The sequence below is a fragment of the Neoarius graeffei genome, chromosome 15, assembly GCF_027579695.1.
Source record: "Neoarius graeffei isolate fNeoGra1 chromosome 15, fNeoGra1.pri, whole genome shotgun sequence".
Taxonomy (NCBI): Eukaryota; Metazoa; Chordata; class Actinopteri; order Siluriformes; family Ariidae; genus Neoarius; species Neoarius graeffei.
Genome location: NC_083583.1, coordinates 75,691,592 through 75,716,585, shown reverse-complemented (window position 1 = coordinate 75,716,585; position 24,994 = coordinate 75,691,592). Strand labels below are relative to the sequence as shown.

The 24,994-nt window shown below is 45.1% G+C and overlaps 1 protein-coding gene across 1 annotated transcript in view; it reads right to left on the bottom strand.

Moving 5' to 3' along the window:
- Nucleotides 1-6,539: 6,539 nt before the first annotated feature.
- LOC132899069 (uncharacterized) overlaps nucleotides 6,540-24,994 on the bottom strand; it is a 74,868-nt gene continuing 56,413 nt past the window's right edge. The window contains exon 9 of the mRNA XM_060940708.1: nucleotides 6,540-6,575. Within this exon, the coding sequence (XP_060796691.1) occupies nucleotides 6,561-6,575 (15 nt within the window). The 3' untranslated portion in view covers nucleotides 6,540-6,560. The remainder of the gene's footprint in view (nucleotides 6,576-24,994) is intronic.

Below are 24,994 nucleotides of genomic sequence, written 5' to 3'. Positions count from 1 at the left end.
TGAGTGAGTGACATCATTTTGATATCTGTGTCTATATGTGTGTGTGTGTGACATCATTGCATGCTTCAGAGACTGTAGTGAAACCTTGGTCTGAGCAGGTCACATCTTAATTACATCACTGTTCTGATGGAATGTTCAGATGTACGTGTGTGTGTGAGTGAAACCTTGGTGATGGTATGCAATAATAAGATGTACAGACTGTTCTTATGATATGATATGATAGCAATGTTCATCAAAGGCCATTTCTTACGCACAACCTTAGGTCAGAGATAGCAAAGGGCAATATGTTCTGATAGAATGTTCAAAAAGATATTAATATTACGTCTCGAGCAATATGTCATTACGACAGTACTGTGTCTAGCTGAGACAGAAGGTCACAGAAGATTTCTAGCTGAAATAGTAAAATAGAATAGAGTAGAATAAATCCTTAACAATATTAAGAATAAATCCTTACAAGGGGATATATTATTTATCCTTACAAAGGAATAAATCCTTACAATCCCCTCTTTGATACTAGATTAGACTAGTATCACACCTCAGTATTCTGATCATATATACGATTACATCAAGAATTAGGATTAGATGTATGCTTGAGTTAATCCTTGCGCTTCTTGACGTGTATTGGTGCTCAGAGGGCGGGCATGCCCTATCAGCCCTCGTCCCACCTCACTGGAGCTTAGAGAAACTCGAAACCTCTTAATTTGTCCCAAATACATGCTACTTCCTTCAGAGTAATTTGTTCTAAAACAGTGAGGGAAAATGAAATTAGAGGGCATATCGACCTGCAGAGTAGTGAGAACAGAGTCCTGTAAGAATACAGAGCTTCAGAGCATAGAGGCAAAGGTGGACGTGTAATAATAGTAGAAGGTGGCATCAGATGACAGACATAACTTCCATTCGTGTGCGCTCATGCAGTCCAGTTAGCGAATTGCCAAAAGATGTTGTCTCGAGGTCCAGCTCGAGCGGGTAACCCTGCTCCGAGCAGCAGTAGAGTGGTCACGAAACTCGTGATGAGGACTTTCATGGTTGTATTGAGGATGATTGGTCCCAGACAGGGCGCGAGATCCCCTCTTTGTTCACAACGTCTTGCAGGGAGTAATCTGAGGATTCTCAGTTGGCCAGGGCTGCACAAATGTCACGTCAAATCTGTGTAGAGCTCAGAGATAGAGAGAGAGAACAGAGACTGGATAGGGACACAGAGAAAACGTTAATAGCAAACTTGTCATTGTAACACAGCTTTGTTATGGAGCCTTCTTCAATCGCATGGCATGGATCCACTGTGGAAAAAGGTCAGTTAAAACAGCAGTATGAGTAATGGTGACTATTTCTGCAGGCCCACTATATCTAGGTTCTCCCAATTGTCCAAATCGTTTAAAAAGTCGCACCAGCACCTTGTCTCCCACGTGAAAGGGGTGTGTGGGTGCTGCTGGTGGAGACGATATTGTACTATTGACCTTGGCACAAATTTTATGCAACTTATCTATAAGGGCTGCAGAATACTTATCCATATGTGTTTTCAAATCAGAGGTACCCAGAGACAGAGTTCCCTTCTTCCAGGGGTGAGGGAAAGGTCTTCCAAAAATAATTTCGTAGGGGGAGTATCCCCCTAGGCTAGGTCTTGGTGTCATACGAATTTCAGCCAGAGTGGCTGGCAATAAGTCTACCCAATTTTCGAACCTGTGGCCTGTATGGCCTTAGTTTGTCTTTCAATGTTCGATTAGTATGTTCTATGATGCCAGAGGATTGAGGGTGGTACGGAATGTGAAAATGCCAGTTTAGTGAGAGATACTTACAAAGGTTTTGTGTGACTTTTGAGGTAAAAGGAGTACCTTTGTCTGAGTCTATGGTGTCTGGAACCCCATAACGAGGTATTATCTCTTTTGCCAGAATACGAGTAACTACCTTCGTGTTCTCTTGAGAACAGGGAAAGGCTTCTACCCATTTAGAGAATTTGTCCACAATCACCAGGAGATATTTAAACGGACAAAATACAGGCATGCGTGAGAGCATACAACTCAGCTGCCTGAGCCGAGGAGAAAGGAAGAGTGTATGCCTCATGCACAATATCAGGCAGTGAATACACAGAATAACCACAGAGGAAAACACCGTCTGAGGGTTTAGAACAAGAACCATCAACAAAAAGTACTTCCCCCATCCCTAGAGGGCTGGAGGAGAGATCAAGCCTGATACTAGTATTATGTACGATTTCAGACAGACAATTATGCAAAGTGTCATCCAGAGTGTCATCCTGAGAGTTAAGGAGGTGTGCAAGAGCATGACCGACAGTATCGAGAGAGGATGTGGGTCTGTAAATTTTGCAACACCTGTTTAATGTTACGAGTGCAAGATCAGTGGGTGAGACAAAACCAATTTTTCCGCGTCTAAAACCATCAAAGCACATGCGGAGACGGCCCCTAGACACGCAGGTAAGCCTTGAGCAACAGTGTCTAATGTTTTAGATAAAAACCGCACAAGGACGCATCCCCCCCCCCCATGCTTCCGGGCCAACACCGCAGAGGCTGTACCTCGGTGTTCACAGGCATAGAGGTGGAAGGGCTAGGAGTAATCAGGTAAACCCAGGGCCGGGGTGGAACAAAGAGCATTTTGAGGGAGTGATAAGCATCCACCATAGCGTCAGTCCAGGTCAAAGGGTGTTGCAGTGGATCGTGATGAGAGATTGCAGAATGGAGAATCTTGTCATATAAAGAGCAGTCAGGGATCCATTGTCTGCAGTAATTGATAAGACCCAGAAAAGACATCAGTGCATGTTTAGTTGCAGGGCGTTTTGTGTCTAGTATCACCCGCACCCGATCAGATGACAGCTTACGACAACCTTGTGAAAGTTCAAACCCCAAATACTTAACAGTGTCCATGCAATATTGCAGCTTGGCCCTGGAAACCTTAAAGCCCTTGTGCGCCAGATGTTGGCGCAGGCGTAAGGAGGCATCTTGGCAGATTTCTGGTGACTCAGCAGATACCAGAAGATCGTCTGCGTATTGCAGGACCACACAGCCCTGGGGGAGGGAGAGGTCACAGAGTGCGTTATGAATTACAGCTGAAAAAACAGCAGGAGAGTCAATGAAACCTTGAGGCAAACGTGTCCAAGCATACTGTCTCCCCCTGTGCATGAAGGCAAACAAAGGCTGTGTGTGTTCTAATTCAAAGGTTGTGGTTGTTCTTCAACAGGAACGCTGTAAAAGGCAGAACAGAGATCAATAACGGAAAAACAGCAATGATGAGCAGGAACCTGTGACATTACAGAAGAAACGTCAGGTACAATGGGTGCAACAGGGACAATCAGTTCATTAATCTTACGTAAATCCTGCATAAAATGCCAGGTACCATCAGGTTTAGGTACTGGATTGACAGGTGTATTGTACGAGCTGGTACATGGTCTCACCACGCCTTGCTCGAGAAGAGACTATAGGATGACATCAATAAGCACATGTTTAAGCTTAGCGTCATAAGGAGCAATACGTTTAAAGAAAGAAAAGGAGATATAAAACAGGGCAAATTGAAATGACAAACAATTTCACTGAATGTAATTTGAATAAAATTGAATAGCTGATAAGCACTTTTTGTTGGATTCAATATGTGACAGAGACTCAAAATACATTTTTAATTCAATTAAAAATAATGGGAATGAGGGGGTTGGTTGCCTTGGACATTGACTTTATGTATATGGAATTTACCTAGTAATATAAAGAGATTAATTATGATAAATTTATTATTGTGTGAGAAAGTGCCAAAAATCTGTGGCTGCCCATTGCAGATATCTGTGTGTCCTTGTCTGCTGTGCTTGGTTTTGTTTATATTGTTGCTATCTATAACTGGGTCAGTCTATTTTTCTTAATGGTTAAATAAAGATAAACCCAAGTCTCCAATTTATAAATACCACTGGAAAGACAATTTTTTTTCAACATTCTTCAAATAAACTTTTGTTAACTCTGTTTCTTGCTAAAAAAATTATAGTTAACTAAATACATTAAAGGCCTATCCATTCCATATCCTCAGTGGGGTTTTTTTAAAGGCAAAAGAATGGAGGTTTAAAATTCAACAAACAGTTAATCAGAACATTTCATATCAATAGTTCAAAATTGTTCAAAATTAGGAGGAACATGATTGAACTGAAATGAACAAAACAAATTTTAGATTTAACAGATTACACTTACTTGTCTTCTGCTCAAAACTGAAAAAAAAAATCGCCATGAACACGAGCTAGTTAGGATTAGCCTATTATATGTTCATAATTTTCGTTTGCTTGTTTTCAGGTCTGCTTGCCTGTTTGCCTGTGAGGCAGAGATTTATGACTATTACCTAGATAAGAGCACGTGCACACTACAAGTTTTATCAGATGCAGAAGGCTTTTTAAATGCCGTTTTTTTTTCTTTTCGGGCGATAAGGTGCACCGGATTATATGGCGCACTGTGAATTAACGTCTCTATGTTCACACATAAGGCACGCTAGATTGTAAGGCGCATTAAGCAGAACAACACAGTCTGGTATTCCACTCAATTGTAACAACAAATACCGGTACAGAAAAATACACTCACTTATTGATTCATTCCTTCTTCCAACCCGCTTGAAACACACTTCGTAAGCATGCCTCTTAACAGGTCCCATTTTGGGGGTCCTTTTACGTACACACGAATGTACTGTAATATAATGTTGAAGCACAGTACGTACAGACATTACAGTCAGGCAGTCTTGTAGACTGCTCAGGGGTCCTGTTATGAGGACCGTAATGCTCCGAATATCCACTGAGCGAAGCGGCTTTGTTGCTTACCAAAGTTGTACTTACACATTTCGACAAATTTTTGAGCACATTGTACCACATAAAATTGGTCAGTAAGCACAACAAGTAATCATACATAAGGTGCGCTGGATTATAAGGCGCACTGTCAAATTTTGAGAAAATTTAAGGATTTTAAGTGCGGCTTATAGTCCCAAAAATACGGTAATAATAATAATGATGAAATTACAGGCCCATTTGTTTGCCATTAAAAACAAGATTGGATAAATTTAACTTTCTAATAATGTTACAAAACATACGCTAGCTTATCTTGAAAACGCTGACTACATTTGTAGATCACCTCGCGGACCACTCGTGACTTTACTGGTATCTTTCCAGTTACAAGTTTCGGACTATCGACACACAGTGAATATAAAATAAAATACAGATGATCTACTCACCAAACGCTGAAACTAATTGATTAAGAAGCAGATTTTTTTCTCTGATGATTCCATTCTGTGTTGAGGGAGGAGGATCTCTCTCTCTCTCTCTCTCTCTCTCTCTCTCTCTCTCTCCTTCAGTAACAGTGATGAGATTCACAAACGATTCAGATCTTTTTCGAAACAAAACATAAAAATGACTCAATCGAGCTAATCGATACAGACGCATACGAGTTTGTTCTAAAGAATCGATTCAGTGAAGCTTTCGTTGAGATTATAATGCACACCCATGTCAACCTATACAGAATGTCCGTATTTTATATGTATTTGATTCAATAAACATAGTATACGGGCATACAAAAAGTTATACGGATTCTTTAAAAAAACTTCAATATTTATTTAGAGCTATAATCAATTCCCACGATGATAAAAGAGAGTACAATTCAGAACATTAGAGTGACAGTTTGTGTTTTTGTCAAACATTGGAGCTTTGTATTCATTCTGAAGGTTTATTGTTATTAATATTGAATAAAAAGTAACTGGGATATATCATTGTTAATTATCATTTTAGGTAAATGATACAATGGTATCATTTGGTACAAATTTTAGGTAAATTATTTTAATTTGCATCTTATAAGGATTTTATAAGGGAAATAAGGATTTTGGAGGTTGGTTATACAGGTTTGATTGACCAAAGGTTGACATGTATGCACACCAGAAACATAGTTCTGACTGTTCATGTCCAGAGTACTGATTTGTTGTTTCATTATTTTGTGCATATCCAGTAATGCCATATATAAATGCTCAAACAATTAAAAAATAAAATATACATTACACAGCTCCTAGAGACTGCAAATGCCTGCACAAGGATAAATCAAAAACCTAGGCTGGGATTCAGTCCAGCCGGCCAAATTGTCTAGAATTTGTGTAGAATGCTAAACCACAGCGATTCATCCAATCCTGTGGGGTTTCCTCAGGGTCTGGGTACCTTAACACAATTTCTCCCCATGGTGACACGAAAGGATAGTCTCGAGATTAATTATTCTGTGTTAACTCACACAGATGCGCGCGCTCTAATCGTCCCGTGAAACTATTCACGGGGATACACCAATTCTTCCCGTGACAACTATTCACGGGGATACACAAATCGTCCCGTGACAACTATTCACGGGGATACACAAATCGTTCCATGGCAACTCTCACACAGAGATAACTGGGTTTTCAGATACTACCAACCAGGCGGAAGTCCCTTAAAAAATAAAAAGAGATTTACCTTACCTGATTGATGGTAATCCCGGACGAGCCCCCCAAAACTGTTAGGTTTCTCCACCTCTTGCCCTCAGCCTCAGCCGGAGCGATTACACCATCTCGAGATCAGTCCCCCCGTGTCACCCAGAGCAGCTCTGGGATGAGTCGCAAAAAAAGACAGGAACCCCATAAGTTCGCAATCTTTATTCACAAGTCCCCAAAGACGAAAGGGTACAGAGGGCTTTTATATGTCTGTATGTGTGTATATGGGGGGGGGGGGGGGGGTGAGTGACATCATTTTGATATCTCTGTCTATGTGTGTGTGTGTGTGTGTGTGAATGAGTGTGACATCATTGCATGCTTCAGAGACTGTAGTGAAACCTTGGTCTGAGCAGGTCATATCTTAATTACATCACTGTTCTGATGGAATGTTCAGATGTACGTGTGTGTGTGAGTGAAACCTTGGTGATGGTATGCAATAATAAGATGTACAGCCTGTTCTTATGATATATGATATGATATGATAGCAATGTTCATCAAAGGCCATTTCTTACGCACAACCTTAGGTCAGAGATAGCAAAGGGCAATATGTTCTGATAGAATGTTCAAAAAGATATTAATATTACGTCTCGAGCAATATGTCATTACGACAGTACTGTGTCTAGCTGAGACAGAAGGTCACAGAAGATTTCTAGCTGAAATAGTAAAATAGAATAGAGTAGAATAAATCCTTAACAATATTAAGAATAAATCCTTACAAGGGGATATATTATTTATCCTTACAAAGGAATAAATCCTTACACTAAGTGCCCGGCCATGGGATGAAAGTGAGCTGCATGGAACAAGTTCCCTACGGCTCTTAGAGATTAACAGTTGTGTTAACTGTTCACTGATTTGAGTGTCCTGCATCACTTGATACAGCCTATCCTTAATAATAGTGAAATACAGGAAGGCGTGTGCCGCATTTGGCTGGAGAGTTTGACCATCGATTACTCTCACTTGGTCAAACGCATGACGCAGAGTCTCGTCTCACGACTGCTCTAACAGGAAATCCTTGAGGGAATCCTCAAGAGAGGGAGGAGGGGCGAGCTGCTCTTCACTCCTCATATTGCCCTGACACAGTGCTGATGCAGACAGCTCTGTGACAGCTTTCCCAGTCAATGCCACACCAGGCTCTCCCCATGACGGATTATTGCAGGACCCACCCCCTACTATATGCTCCATTAATCTTCTGAACCCTGGCCAGTCAGTCCCCAAAACCAGCAGGTGGGTAAGATGCGGATTAACCGCTGCCTTCAAACTATGTTTTTGTCCCGAAAATAGAATGCAGACGGACAGTAATGGATAATTGTGGACATCCCCGTGCACACACAAAACCTTCACCACTTGTGCTCTCCCCTCTCACCTTGCACCAGGCTTTGGTGGACTGAGGTCTGATTACAGCCGGAATCCACCAACGCATGATACGTATCCCCTTGGACACTCACCAGTATACAATACACTCTGGGCCGATCAGGGGTGGTTTCTGGTGCGTCAGGGATCTGGACCACAGCTCCCACCTCCATCACAGGACACTGACTCTGGAGATGCCCGGGCTCCCTGCAGTGCCAGCATACTGGCCCAGACTTCACCTCTGCACCGATGTTATTGGCATCACTCACCTAGGTGGGAGAAGACACAAACATGGAAGGGGAAGATGGGAGGACGCCGCGGATGTGGTGAGCTGGCTGGGGGGGGTCCAGCCCCTGTCTTCGAAGTGGGGTAATGGGGCGAGTGGGGGAAGGAGAGAGAAAAAGAGAAGATGTGACATGTTCACCTGCCACTAGAACTGCCACCAGATGGTCCTCTGCCAACTCGATGGCTTAATCCAGTGATGCCGGGCGATGACACTGGATCCACTCCGCCGTTCCTTCTGGAAGACACGTGATGAACTGCTCCAGTGTCACCAGATCGATGATCCCCTCAGCATTGCAGTCGTCTGCCCTCAGCCACCAGTAGCAGGCATCCCGGAGCTGTTGGCCAAATGCAAATGGCCGGCCGACCTCCTCCAATGTCAGCATCCAGAAGTGCTGGTGGTGATGTTCCGGGGAGCGGCCGACATGCTGCAGAATGGCTCGCTTTAGGTCCGCGTATATGAGCCGGCTGTTGGTGTGGAGCTGCTGCGTGGCAAGCTGCGCCTCGCCAGTCAGTAATGGAAGTAAGCGTGCCGCACGCTGCTCAACCAGCTACCCCCATGCTTTGGCCGTTTGCTCGAAGAGAGCAATGAAGGCTTCCAGATCATCATGTGGCCCCATCTTCATGTGGGTCACGTGGGGAGGGTCTGCTATGGTGGCGGTCGAGCACCCCACCGATGCGAGCAGGTGCTGGAATGCCTGGTGATCTTCCTGCTAGGCCAGCATCAAGGCTTCAAAGTGTTGCTCCTACTCCTTTAGGAGGGCGATCAGTGCTTGATGCTGGTTTTGTTGGGTGGTGGCGAGGGTATGGATGAGGTCCTTGAACAGGGAGGACTCCATGGGTGGTTCCCTTCAGTATCTCAGGTTTCGGCACCATTGTAGTAAGCCCTGTTGTGGGTGGAGTACTGAAGCACGGCAGGTGGGAGATGATGTTCACACACACTTTATTTTCAAGATTACTGCTTTTCAGCTTCATTCATTCACTCGCTTCACACTTGCACACACATTTGTTCTGGTCGGGAGGGCTCCCTTCTCTTTGCTCTCTCCCTCCTTTTCCATCCTCTGCTGTCACTGCAAAAACACACACACCATTAACTGACAACAGGTGCATTGACTTTGCCACTCACCTTTCCTGACTCCGCCTTCCATTCACAAACCGCCACTTGGCCACACCCATGCTGCCACAAAGACATACTGGAGAAAGTACTGTGATACACTTGGAAACACAACTCAGATAGGAGAAGTATGGGGGATGATAAGAAAGATGGGAGGAGACAGGAAGGAATGGAACTCTCCGGTTCTGACAGATGGAAACAAGACTGCAGTAACAAATGAGGAAAAGGCAGAGTTGTTGGCTAACACTTTTGTCAAAGTTCATAGCTCTAATAATCTACCTGAAGAAGGAAGGAGAGGCAGAGAGAGAACAAAATCAGAAAATATAGAGGCTTTATATAAGAAAAGTAATAATGACGGTGGGCAAAATGCCCCTTTTAGCATGGGAGAATTAAAGAGGGCATGAGATAAAACGGGAAAGTCTGCACCAGGTAAAGATGAAATATGATACAGCATGTTAAAACATGGGCGGCACGGTGGTGTAGTGGTTAGCGCTGTCACCTCACAGCAAGAAGGTCCTGGGTTCGAGCCCCGGGGCCGGCGAGGGCCTTTCTGTGTGGAGTTTGCATGTTCTCCCCGTGTCCGCGTGAGTTTCCTCCGGGTGCTCCGGTTTCCCCCACAGTCCAAAGACATGCAGGTTAGGTTAACTGGTGACTCTAAATTGACCGTAGGTGTGAATGTGAGTGTGAATGTAGGTGTGTCTGTGTCTATGTGTCAGCCCTGTGATGACCTGGCGACTTGTCCAGGGTGTACCCTGCCTTTCGCCCGTAGTCAGCTGGGATAGGCTCCAGCTTGCCTGCGACCCTGTAGAAGGATAAAGCGGCTAGAGATAATGAGATGAGATGAGATGTTAAAACATCTAAGTCTAGAAAGTCTGGAGAAACTACTGATGCTGTATAACAAAGTGTGTGAAGAGGGAAGAATTATTCCGATAAAGAAACCCGGGAAAGATGCCAGCAAGCCTAGAAATTACAGACCAATAGCTCTGACTTCACACATTTATAAACTCATGGAGTGCATGATAAATGAGAGGTTAATGTACATAGAGGTATGGTGACAACGTATCAAAGCGGATTTAGAAAAGGTAGGATTACTATGAATCCAGTACTGTGCCTAGAGGATGAAATAAAGAAAGCTCAATTAAATAAAGAGACAGTGGTTGCAGTATTTTTTGATGTTGAGAAAGCGTATGATGTGTTATGGAAAGAGGGGCTTCTAATTAAACTGCACTTAATGGGAATATGTGGGAAAATGTTTCATTGGATTATGGATTTTCTTGATGGAAGAACCATTTCAGGTGAAGACAGGGTCAAAAGTATCAAGCCAATATGTAGTAGAAAATGGAACGCCTCAGGGGAGTGAAATATTTGCAAATATTCCAATAGACATTGGGACATCACTGTTTGCAGATGATGGAGCACTGTGGAAAAGAGGTTCAAAGGATTTGCAAACAGATGCAACAGGTTCTGCAGTTATTGTGCCCAGTCACCAGGTGGAAATTAGTAAGAGAACTTCTGATGGTTTGAGTCTATATACGGTGGAATTGTTTGCCATATTGTTGGCATTAGAATGGACTGAACAGGTAGACTGGAAAGCCACCAGTACTTTCACCTTTATTCCAATCACAGTTGAATTTGTCACGGACCAACTGACAAAACTTAAAGCTAAGAAGGTGATGGGGTTTGATAACATTGACAACAAGCTGCTGAAAGTGGGAGCGCAAATTCTCGCGCCACCCCTTGCTAAGCTGCTAAACAAATCTTTGAGCTCGGGAATATTCCCGACTAAGTGGAAGTCTGCCAAAATCATCCCTATATATAAAAAGGGAGACAAATCAAACCCCGGAAACTACCATCCTGTGTCTATACTGCCAGGCGTGTCCAAAATATTAGAAAGAGCGGTTCATAATCAGCTATATGAATATCTGAACCAAAACCAGCTCCTTACACAATTCTAGTCCAGTTTCAGGAATCTTCATTCCTGTGAATCTGCTCTTTACTTGGTAGTAGAAGACTGGATTCAGCCTATTGACATACAACAACAAACTGGTGTGTTTTTTGTGATTTATCTAGAGCTTTTGATACTCTCGACCACGATATAATGTTGCTTAAACTCAGAGCTTATGGCGGGAATGACTTAGCCTGTAAATGGTTAAAGTCTTACCTGACTGAAAGATTACAATTCACATACCTTAACTCTGTTTTATCTACAATATCAACTGTAACTTGCGGTGTACCACAAGGATCGATTCTTGGTCCATTTCTTTTCATTTTATATATCAAACTGTATCCAGGCATGCAAGGTGGCAATGTATGCAGATGATACCATTATTTACTTTTCAGATCACAACATCCAGACAATCAAACAGATCATTCAGCAAGACTCTGTTAGACTTGTGCAGTGGTTCACTGGAAACAAGCTTTCATTGAATCCATCTAAGTGTAAAGCCATGCTAGTAGGGTCACCTAGGGCCAAGGCTGTAAAAAGCCACTTACACCTCACACTAGCAGACACTGAACTTGAGCAAGTGGACACTTTTAAGTACTTAGGAGTTGTTCTGGACAGTGGTCTGCGGTGGACCTATCACTATCTCCATGTTACTAAGAAGCAGGCCATTGGTATCATGAAATGTATAAAGCCATACCTGTATGTGGCAGCGGGGGCGTGGTCAAGCGTCGGTCTGTGAATGGAGGGCGGAGTCAGGGAAGGTAAGTGGCGGAATCACTGCACCTGACGGGAATTAACCTGTGTTTGTGTGTCTTCCCCAGTGACCGCGCCCTATAAGAGGAGAGGGAGAGCGGAGGAAGGGAGCTTCTCCCCAACTTGGATACTGATATGCATGCGTGTGTGTGAAATAGTAAGCTGAAAAGCTGTAATAAAGGAGTCTGTTGAGAACTCAGTTCTGGCCTGCCGTGCTTCTGTGCTCCACCCACTTAGACACTTGTTACACTGAATAGACAGGCACTGCTCGCAATCTACACAGCACTGTTCCTCCCTCACATTAAGTACTGCGGTACAGTACAGGACCAGGGAGGTAAGGGGTACCTTGAGAAACTGCAGAAACTTCAGAACAGGGCTGGCAGAGTAATACGAGGATGTGATTACTCCACCCCCTCTGCCATTGTCCTCAGCATTTTAGGCTGGGCATCAGTAGCTGATATACAAAAAAAGGAACAAGACAATACTAGTATACAAGGCCCTTAATGGTTTGTCCCCTCCACACATTTCAGATTTGTTCACCCAGCTAGCTAACACACACACACACACACACACACACACACACACACACACACACACACACACACACACACACCACTCGCCTTAGAACACAAGGAGGTTTTCAATTGCCCAAAGCTCACCTGCAGCAGACACAGAAAGCTTTCTTTCTCTGGAGCAGCACTGTGGAACACACTGCCATCCCAGTTAACATCCGCTAGCTCTCTCTCAGCCTTTAAATGCATATACAGGTAGTCGTCGACTTACAACCTATGCGACTTATGACTGATTGACTTTATGACCGTCTGGTTATGACTGGCAAGTATCTCCCAGCTGAGCTAGCTGAGCATACGAGTTTCCGCCCCAGCTCCCGGCAGCGCCTCTCGCCGCGTACAACAGTTTCTGCCCCAGCTCCAGGCACATACGCAGTCTCTCTCGCGCTCCCTCGCACACTCCGTCATACAGTTTCCGCCCCAGCTCCAGGCACATGCGCAGTCTCTCTCGCGCTCCCTCGCGCACTCCGTCATACAGTTTCCACCCCAGCTCCTGGTTTATGAAATGAGCAAATGCTCCCGCCAGCTCGAGCGCTGCAACAGCTGATGATGACGTAGACGACCCACAGCCAAGCACCAGTGATGCCAGCGGTCACTAAATTTTGCATTTTGCTATGTTTTACATTTGTATTTTGGTATGTTTCAAACTAAAATGTTTTCTATTTTTCACACCTGTATTTCGCATTTTTTGTTTTGCACATATTAAACGAATTGTACTGTACGCAGTGTAGTATGCAGTATTTGACTTAAACCAAATAATGAGCCAAGGTAATGAAATAAGAAAATGTTGATAAAATAAGACTTTAAGATGATTACAATATCATTACACATCACAATATACTTACGTTCATTTAACATAGGCCGACTTACCACCAGATCAGTTTACGACCGGTCAGTCGTAACCAAACACAGTCGTAAGTTAACAACTACCTGTATAAACAAGAGTTCTGATGTAAATATTGTAAATAACAATGTGCAAACTCCTTCAAGTCTTGTTTGTATTCTTTGGGATAGCTTTACTTTGTGTTGTTTACCTGTTTAGTAACTTATGATTTATTTATTGTAACGTTATATTATGTTATTATTTTGTGTATGCAGTATGTTTTATGTTATGATTTTATATTTTTATTTATTATTGTATATTTTCTTATTTCTTACTGTTCGCTCCCCAGGGCTCATTGAAAAACACCTACAGGTGATATGTATCCCCTGGTAAAATAAATAAACTGAAAAACTGAAACTGAACTGAAACTGAAAACTGGAAAAAATATGTAGTGATTCCATATCAGCACTTACAAGCATTAAGACAGGTTCAACTAGAAATCAAGATCTGCTGCATGAAATCTTGTTTACCAATTCAAGATTGATTAATCAAGTGAAAAAGAGCTGGGACCTTCATCTGGGTCCCAGCTCATAAAGGCATCCAGGGGAATGAGAGAGTGGACAAACTTGCAAAAGAAGCAGTCAAAAAAGAAACTGCTGAAGTGAGCATCAAATGATCAAAATCAGAGGGTAAAAGCATAGTGTGTAGAAAGGTAAACCAACAGTGACAAAAGTTATGGGATAACGAAACAAATGGGAGACACTTGCACTAAATCCAAAATAAAATAGATAGATAGATAGATAGATAGATAGATAGATAGATAGATAGACAGACAGACAGACAGACAGACAGACAGACAGACAGACATACTTTATTTTGGTGTCACTCCACAACACACAATAAAAATACAATACAGAGGTATATAAATACAAAATTCAGCCAAATCCCCCCCGACAAAAATAAGAAGTGTTGGGGACCACTCAAAAAGAGAGTTGTGAGACACCAACTAAAAAAATAAAATATATATATAAAAACGTACAATATGGTACCAAGGAGACAAAGCACAACCGGTTGTTTTATAAATTGGAACTCATAAAAAACAGTCTTGTATTTAGAATGAGGTAGCAGGCTTTGACACATTCATTGATGCAATATTTACCAGATAAAATTACACACAATTTATTTGTATCATCAAAATCATTAAAATTAACAATATGCTTAGATAGTGTATGAAATAGTTCATCACGGATGTCCACATAGATGTCACAGTGTAAAAGAACATGGGCTTCTGATTCAATGGAGCCATTATTACATACTGTACAATAACGTCTGTCCACTGGGGTGTTTGTATATCTACCAGTTTCTATTGCTAAAGGAGCAACTCCACATCTGAATTTAGTGAAGGCACTTCGACGCTGTCTTGATAATATATTTTGTACATAGGGCTGTCTCAAATGTATCCTTAAAAAGGCAGTACTGTAAGTGCGAAGTTTGTTACCCTCTGGTTTATTTATTAACTGTAACCATGATTCCTCGTCTGCCTTTGACACTGCCATATCAAAACACTTAAGGTCATTACTAGAATAAACCATATCTGTATGAGCAAGGTGAGATAAATTCATGAAGCTAAAAAATGTTTTAATCGTGTGCGCATAATTTTTAACGTTTGTCAAATGAACCGCCCACTGAAAAACACTTTTACTTAATCGGCTGTCAGGCATACCACAGAGCCTCTGCCAGTTTTTAAAGACACAGGACCACTGCTGTTGCCATGGCGTTTTCCAACCCATATCACCTTGTATAGCAGCATTTGGGGTGTATTTACCCACACCTAAATAAAACCTGCATGCCCGGTTAAACACAGCATTAACACAAGAATAACTTTTGTAACCCCAGACAGCAGCAGCATATGTCAAAATAGGCAGAACCAAAGATTCAAACAATTTTGTATAGCATTTAAAGGGAAAGCCACCCATAGATTTACATTTAGCTATAATTGAACCTAGAGTTCTATTCGCATGCAATGCTAAATGCTTAACAGTTTCATCATAATCTAGAAATTCTGTTAACATCAAACCCAGGTATTTGTACTCTTTAGCTGTTTCCAAAGAAAACAAGCCACAGGAGAAACTAAACTCAGACAGGGGCATTGATGGATTTCTAAAATGCACCACCTTAGTTTTTTTCAGGATTCACGTTCAATTTCCAGCCCTGACACCAGCTATGAGCGACACTGAGCATCTCCTGAAGCCCCGCCTCAGTTTCAGAAATCAAAACGATGTCATATGCATATAACAATATGGATATTTTTTCATCATCAATAGAAACACCTTTACCCAGGGCCTTAATAGCTAAAGACAGATCATTTATATACATGGCAAACAGGATAGGCGATAAAATGCACCCTTGTTTAACTCCAATATCGATTGGGAACCAATCTGTGAAACATCCATTAACCCAAACACAGCATTTGACGTTCTCATACAAGGCAATAAGACAATTCAAAAATATTGCCATGTAAGCCTAATGCAGACAACTTATTCCAGAGCATGTTTTGGTCTATATGATCAAAAGCTTTAGAAAAATCAACAAAAGAACAAAAAGTAGCTTTCTTCAACTTTTTCCTTGTGTCTATAATTGTAGTTAAGGTAACAATATGATCAAGGCAGTTCCATTTCTTTCTAAACCCATTTTGCTCATCTGCTATAATATCATTAGCCTCTGCCCATTCTACAATATGATTATACAGCACAGAACAAAACAGTTTATATACAGAAGATGTTAAAGTAATTCCCCAGTAGTTGAGAGGTATTCTGTTATCTTTTGCCCCAGCTTTGGGGATGGGGTTAATAATACCATATTTCCAGAACTCTGGCACCACACCATTTAAAAAACAATAATTAAAAAAACCTATATAAAATATACAACGTGTTACCATTTTTTAATACATCAACTGGCACTCCATCATATCCATAAGCTTTACCTTTCTTAATTGCTTGCAAAACCCCTATAACCTCATGCTCTGTAATCTGCTGGTTCAGGAAGGAATCCTGGTTATTATGTGCATATACAGGTACAGTAACTCTAACTGTGGTACAAGGGTAACTGTGGTTGTTAGATCGAAACAGGCTAGCAAACTCACCTCTCCAGAACTCTAAAACAGCATATCTATCGGACTGTACAGACCCATCAGGCCTCAAAACGTCCCAGGGAATCTCACGGTGACGTTCACTGCCAACACTGAGCTGATTAACCTGCTGCGAGAAGGCCCTAGGGTTGTTACTCACTAGTTCTAAGATATTTTCCTGCTGTACTGTCCAATACTGTCTTTTAGCAGCTTGGACTGAACGGTCAAACTGCTTCTGTATGTCCTTCATTACAGCTTTAGCCTGCACCTTTACTGGACCAGGGGGGCAAGATGTCCATTCCTTCTCTGCTGAGCATACAGCCTTCCATAAAGAGGAGTGTTGCTCTGTCCACCAGACCTTTCTACTCCTCCTCTTTTTACCAAAGTAGCCATGTTGAATAATGACATCTCTGTGGGGTATCTGTTCTCGCATCTCCTTTTTTACAATGTCACAGAACTGAGTATACACAGCATCCACAGCAAGCTGACTGGCTGCAGAGGCCCCTAACTGTGCTACACAGTCCCTCAATGCTGTTTGACATGTGACACTTGATAGAAAATGGTCAGGAATGCTGGATAAATTAAAAACAGTGAATGAGACCAAATCTTCATTCCTTTGGTTGGTAAACAGGAAAGGAGATGTTAGTCCAGCAGGAAAGGCCATAGAATATGTTAGGCAAGAGTGGTCAGGGATAACTCTGGATGTATCAATAGTGGAGACAGCCTGCCTGTGTGAAGAGATCCTTACTCCTAATTACACTAAAATCACTAAACCAGTGCAAAATTTCATAAGGCTCCAATATGTAGTCAACCACAGACAGCCCCTGAGATGACACACATGTAAAGTCATTATTATGGTAATTTCTCCCATTTAGAATACAACAATTTGCACTGATAAGAAACTGAACAAGTAATTCCCCATACGAGTTAGATAAAACATCCACTATGTTTCTTTCTTCTATTGCATCCACCCCCTCAATGTAATCCTGTACATTTGCACAATGGCTGTTACAATCACCCATAATGCAAAAGAGACCAAGCTTCTGAAATCTAAATACGTCTGAAAGAAGACTCTTGTAAAAGTCTGCTGCATCCACCTGCCTGGTGGAGTTGGCTGGGGGTAAATAGCAAACAGCAACAGAAAACACTTGGTTTACACAGAGGTGGGACTTAGCAGACAGTTTCAACCACAGTATACCTTCCACAGAGTCATCAAGAATTTCACAGTTGTAGTCCATACACATTCTGTCACTAATAAAGAGTCCCACTCCCCCTGATCCAGAGCGAGCCCAATGATGCAGTCTGGTTCTGTTTTGCCCAAACCACCTGTATCCAGCAACAGATGCAACTTGAATGCCAGTCAGATGAGTTTCTGCCACTCCCATTATATCAATGCCCAGATGCTTTATACACTGTGAACGTGTTTTATTATTTTCTGATGATATATCAATGTTCCAGCTTTGTACATTCCAAAACCCGCATAAGACCTAGCTCCGAGCTGCTTCCCCCACTGCAGTATTGCTGCGTATTGGCCGGGTAGTAGGAACACCACGTCCGCCTCGAACAGCGAGTTTGTCCGTTCCAATTTCCTTTAAAATCACATGGAAGCTAGACTCAATAGCTCGCTGTTCATGGGCAATGTCATGATTAATATACACCTTCTTGTACTCCGGGTGTTTCTGTAACATTGCTTTTTTGCTCGTTACAGATTTCTTGTGTTCATGGCAGCTAAATTTAGCGATTATGACCCCCGGTTTGTCATTACGTGATTGTTTCCATTCAGCAGAAACACACTCAACGTCTTTGATTTTAAGTCCGTCTTTAATAAGGCGGTGTGACAGCGGGGGCGTGGTCAAGCGCTGGTCTGTGACAGGAAGGCAGAGTCAGGGAAGTGGCAGAATCACTACACCTGAGAGCAATTAACCTGTGTTTGTGTGTCTTCCCAGTGACCGCGCCCTATATCAGGAGGGAGAGCGAGAGCGGAAGGAGCTCAGCCCTGAACAAGACGCCAGTTGTGTGTGTGTGTGTCTGTTTGAGTGAGAGAAGTATTGTTAAAATGAAAAGTCTAGCAATGCTATTTTGAACCTGATCTCTGTCCTGCCGTCCTCTGTGCTCCACCCACCAATACTGAACCGCGACAGTGGTGCCGAAACCCGGGAGAGTGGAGCACCAACCCAGCAGCCCCATGGAATCCTCCCCGTTCGCCGACCTGGTCCACGCCCTCGCCACGGCTCAGCAAAGCCAGCACCAGGCGCTCGTCACACTCCGAAAGGAACAAGAGGGGCGCTTCGAAGCCCTGGTGCTGGCCCAGCAGGAAGATCGCGAGGCGTTCCGGCATCTCCTCACGTCGGCGGGGTCCACCAGCGCTCTGGCCGCGGGCCCGTCTCCCCTCACTGTCACCAAGATGGGCCCGCAGGACAACCCCGAGGCGTTCCTCACGTTGTTTGAACAGGTCGCCGAAGCCTCGGGGTGGCCGATGGAACAGCGCGCGGCGCACCTCCTCCCCCTGCTAACGGGAGAGGCACAGCTGGCCACGCTACAGCTCCCCGCCGACCGCCGGCTGGCCTACGCGGACCTCCGCCGGGCCGTCCTCCAGCACGTGGGGCGCACACCGGAACAACAGCGCCAGCGCTTCCGCGCGCTGCGATTGGAGGAAGTCGGACGGCTGTTCGCGTTCGGCCAGCAGCTCCGGGACGCCTGCTGGCGGTGGTTGAGGGCCAACGATTGCGACGCCGAGGGAATCATCGACCAGGTGGTACTGGAACAGTTCATCACCCGCTTACCAGCAGGAACCGCGGAGTGGGTCCAGTGCCACCGCCCGGCGTCGCTGGATCAGGCAGTCGAGTGGGCGGAGGATCATCTGGCGGCTGTCCCGGCGGCAGGACAGCAGATGGCATCTTCTCTTCTCTCCTCTTCTCTCTCTCTCTCTCTCCCCCTCCTCCTGTGTCCCGTACTCGCCCCATTCCCCCACCGTGGAGGCGGGGGCCGGCACCACCCCAGCCGGCCCGCCGCACCTGCAGTGCCCTCCCGTTTCTCCCTTCTGTGTCTGTCTCTCCCACACCTCAGGTGAGTAAGCCCCAGATCACCGGTGCAGAGGGAAAGCCCGGGCCGGTTTGCTGGCGCTGCGGGGAGCCGGGCCACCTTCAACAGCAGTGCACAGCAATGGAAGTGGGCACGGTGGTTCGGATCCCCGACGTGCCAGAGGCCGCCCTTGATCGGGCCGGAGTGTATCGCATACCGGTGAGTATCCAAGGGGCTACATATCAGGCATTGGTGGACTCTGGTTGTAATCGGACCTCAATTCGCCAAAGCCTGGTTCAAAACGAGGCATTGGGGGGAGCACAAGGGGTGAAGGTGTTGTGTGTGCACGGGGATGTTCACCGCTACCCTTTGGTGTCGGTTCACATTATTTTCAAAGGGGAAAAATTTATAGTGAAGGCAGCTGTTAATCCTCGCCTTACCCACTCTTTAATTTTGGGGACTGATTGGCTGGGATTTCGGGGTTTAATGACGCGCCTAGTAGAGAGTGGGTCCTGCCATTTGACAGGGGGAGGTCCCGGTGTCGCTTTGGCGGGAGCAGCTGTCACAGAGCCGTCTACGTCATCTCCGCGTCAGAGTGAGGAGCCGCCGGCTCCTCCTATCTCTCTTGGGGAATCCCTCGCGGATTTCCCATTAGAGCAGTCGCGAGACGAGACTCTGCGGCATGTGTTTGACCAAGTGAGAGTAATCGATGGTCAAACGCTCCAGCCGAACGCCACCCCGTCCTTCCCCTACTTCGCGATTATGAAGGATAGATTATACCGAGTGACGCAGGACACCCAAACTAAAGAGCGAGTCACACAGCTTTTAATTCTGAAGAGCCGCCGGAAATTGGTATTCCAGGCGGCTCACTTTAATCCAATGGCTGGACACTTGGGGCAGGATAAAACACTAGCCCGAATAATGGCCCGATTCTATTGGCCGGGGATTCGCGGCGATGTCCGTAGGTGGTGTATGGCATGCCGCGAATGCCAGTTAGTAAACCCAGCAGCCATTCCAAAAGCACCTTTGCGCCCTCTACCGTTAATCGAGACCCCGTTTGAGAGAATTGGGATGGATCTCGTCGGGTCATTAGATCGGTCAGCACGAGGGTACCACTTTATATTAGTTCTGGTGGACTATGCAACGCAATACCTGGAAGCAGTGCCTCTGCGCAATATCTCAGCACGCAGTATTGCAGAGGCACTCTTCTGCGTCATCTCCCGAGTTGGAATCCCGAAAGAGATTCTGACTGATCAAGGCATTACGTTTATGTCACGAACACTGCGCAAACTGTATGGGTTATTGGGGATTAAGCCGATCCGCACCAGCATGTATCACCCACAAACGGACGGTTTAGTGGAACGGTTCAACCGCACCCTCAAAAATATTATTAAGAAATTCGTAAGTGAGGACGCACGTAATTGGGATAAGTGGCTCGAACCCTTGCTGTTCTCAGTGCGAGAGGTCCCCCAAGCCTCCACGGGGTTCTCCCCGTTCGAATTATTATATGGGCATAAGCCGCACGGCATCCTGGACGTGCTGCGGGAAAATTGGGAGGAGGGACCTTCACAAAGTAAGAACGAAATTCAGTACATTATGGACCTGCGCGCAAAACTCCACACGCTCACCCACCTAACTCAGGAGAATTTGTGGCAGGCTCAGGAACGGCAAGCCCGCCTGTACAACAAGGGTACGCACCTTAGAGAGTTCACACCGGGAGATAAGGTACTCGTACTGTTGCCCACGTCGAGCTCCAAATTGATCGCCAAGTGGCAAGGACCCTTTGAGGTCACACGGCGAGTCGGGGACGTCGACTATGAGGTGAGGTAAATGGACAGGGGTGGGGAGCTACAGATTTACCACCTCAATCTGCTTAAACTCTGGAACGAGGAGGTCCCCGTGGTGTTGGTGTCGGTGGTTCCGGAGAAGGCAGAGCTGGGGCCGGAGGTTCAAAAAGGGACATTGGCATCACGTACCTCTCCGGTCCCCTGTGGAGACCACCTCTCCCTGACCCAACTCATGGAGGTCGCCCAGTTGCACACCGAGTTTTCGGATGTGTTCTCGCCCCTGCCCGGTCACACTAACCTCATAGAGCACCACATAGAGATGCCCCCGGGGGTGGTAGTGCGTAGCCACCCTTACAGGCTACCCGAACACAAAAAAAAGGTGGTTCGGGAAGAACTTCAGACCATGCTCAAAATGGGCATCGTCGAGGAGTCCCACAGTGACTGGAGCAGCCCGGTGGTCTTGGTACCCAAGGCCGACAGGTCGGTCCGGTTCTGTGTGGACTACAGAAAAGTCAACGCGGTGTCTAAATTCGACGCGTACCCAATGCCTCGTATTGATGAGTTGCTCGATCGACTCGGCACTGCTCGCTTTTATTCAACGCTGGATTTGACGAAGGGATATTGGCAGATCCCCTTGACTCCACTATCCCAAGAAAAAACGGCTTTTTCCACACCGTTTGGTTTACACCAATTCGTCACCCTTCCGTTTGGGCTGTTTGGGGCGCCCGCTACATTTCAGCGGCTGATGGACAGAGTCCTCCGCCCTCACGCCACTTATGCGGCCGCGTATTTAGATGACATCATCATCTATAGTAATGACTGGCAGCGGCACCTCGAACATCTGAGGGCCGTCCTTAGGTCGCTGAGGCGAGCGGGGCTCACAGCCAACCCAAAGAAGTGTACGATTGGGCGGGTGGAAGTACGGTATCTGGGCTTCCACTTGGGCAACGGGCAGGTGCGTCCCCAAATTAATAAGACGGCAGCAATTGTGGCCTGCCCGAGGCCCAAGACCAAAAAGGGGGTGAGACAGTTCCTGGGGCTGGCTGGCTATTATCGTAGGTTTATACCTAATTATTCGGACGTCACCAGCCCGCTGACTGATCTCACTAAAAAGGGGGCACTAGATCCGGTCCAGTGGACGGAGCAGTGCCAGCGGGCTTTCTCAGAGGTAAAGGCTACACTGTGTGGGGGGCCACTTCTACACTCCCCTGACTTTTCTCTCCCCTTTATGTTGCAGACCGATGCGTCGGACAGAGGGCTAGGGGTGGTTATGTCCCAGGAGGTGGAGGGGGAGGACCGCCCTGTCCTGTATATCAGCCGGAAGCTGTCGGTGCGTGAGGGGCGCTACAGCACCATAGAGAAAGAGTGTTTGGCCATCAAGTGGGCGGTTCTCGCCCTCCAGTACTACCTGCTGGGGCGCCCTTTCACCCTCTGTTCGGACCACGCACCCCTCCAGTGGCTCCACCGCATGAAAGATGCCAACGCGTGGATCACCCATTGGTATCTGGCGCTCCAACCCTTTAATTTCAAGGTGGTCCACAGGCCGGGGGCGCAGATGGTTGTGGCGGACTTCCTCTCCTGTCAAGGGGGGGGGGGGAGTCGGCTGCAGGCCGGACGGCCGCCCGGCCTGAGTCGGGCGGTGGGGGTATGTGGCAGCGGGGGCGTGGTCAAGCGCCGGTCTGTGACAGGAGGGCGGAGTCAGGGAAGGTAAGTGGCAGAATCACTACACATGAGAGCAATTAACCTGTGTTTGTGTGTCTTCCCAGTGACCATGCCCTGTATCAGGAGGGAGAACGAGAGCGGAAGGAGCTCAGCCCTGAACAAGACGCCAGTTGTGTGTTTGTGTCTGTTTGAGTGAGGAAAGTATTGTTAAACTGAAAAGTCTAGCAATAAACGCTATTTTGAACCTGATCTCTGTCCTGCCGTCCTCTGTGCTCCACCCACCAATACTGAACCGCTACAGGCGGTTCACAGAGTTCCGTGTGACTTCATTCACTCCGTGTGGGAGATTTCTAATCACCACATTAAGTGCTAAATCACTCCTCACTGCAGGTGCACTCGGACCCGGTGCCGCAACCGTGGTGTCTTCCAAAACTTTCAAACGTGCATTAAAATCACCAACCTCTGAGCTCAACTGAGGGTCCAAGAGAGGGTAGTCCTTCACGATCGCCTCCAAGTTAGTAACACAACTGTAGAGTTCCACAGTGTCTTCCTTAAAGTGCACCTGACACCAAAAAACATGTTAATTTGTTAATTTCTGCCACATTGAATTGAATAAAATGACAGATTTACTTCACACATCGCGCAACAGAATAGTAACAAACATCGTTTTGAATGGCCTGCCATGCAGATAAATTGATATCACGGCGAGCCAACCCACGGCTGAGGAAGAAGGCGGATATGACGTCACATGCAGAACCGCTGACAGACATTTTCTCAGCTTCTCGTTGTTCACCAGTGCTTTTGCAAGTGAATATTTTTGTGTCTGACTTGTGGATTTTGGTGAATATGCCTGCTCGTTGTGTGGCTGGGTTTTGCTCCAACACCAGGGAAGCCGGGTATAGTCTGTATACCTTTCCTAAGGATCCCATCAGACGCGAAGAGTGGGCAAAACAAGTACGCCGGACATGGGACATGTGGACTCCCAATGACAGATGGGCCTCTGACAGACTTGTGACACTTGTTTGATTAGCTGTTGATTGATGATTTTTCGGTGTAGATCTCCATCTTGTAATGAGATATTTACTACTAAATAATAGCAATAGGTGAATTTGTTCATGATTCAAAGTTCTGCCACAGTTCCGCTGCAATACCGTGTTGGCTGGACCTTATAGGCCTAACATGCAATTGAATTTCATCAGTTCATAGAAGTTTTTATTCTTATCAAATAAAAATGTGAGAAAACGGCCCAAATCTAAAAGACCATGAACTTTCAAGAGAGCATATTTTTTAAAAAGGAAATCAGTGCAGTAATATTGTCAATGATTGTCAATTTTATATGATAGAAGTATTTTATCCTGTTATCATTTACCACCTAAGATACAGCCTATTTTTCAATGAAAAATAACATTTCGTATTATTCATTCATTATAATTCATAATTACACAATAGTTCACAAATTACTGAATCTTCAAATCTTCCATTTTGACGTGAATCGAAGGGTTTGTATGCAAACCTAAGGCGATTTTTGGTAATTATATCAATGAAAACCAATCCAATGGATACAAATAGGATGTTGTCGTATAAGATATGGGCAATCTTACTACTTGCATGGATATTTCACAGTATTGTCTCTTGAGAGAAATATTGAGAGAATTCAACATACTAACTCTGTTTAACAGGAAGTGATTAACACAAACAAGTGAAATGACCTAATCATTATCATGTTGCCATTGATGGCAGGATGTGTAAGGTAAACAAATCCCGCTCAGGCAGAAGCCGGGATGTGTACCTCACCAATCCCACTGTCAACCAGGAAATTGTTGCAGAATAATACAGAATAATACTGACTTGCTACTTGTGTTACAAATTTATTATTATTATTATTATTATTATTATAAATGTTCAATCACTCAGTCATAAACTCTGTACTACACCATACATCTATATCCTAGGTAAGTTTTTAGATGCTTGGTTACAGTAATAGGGGAGAGGCCTGGATTTATGCACCAGTCCACGTCAAGACCCAGTGTGTGTGTGTGTGGGGGGGGGGTGGCGTAGACTGGGCAAGGGGTCATTCCCTGCCTAATCGTCTTCCTCCC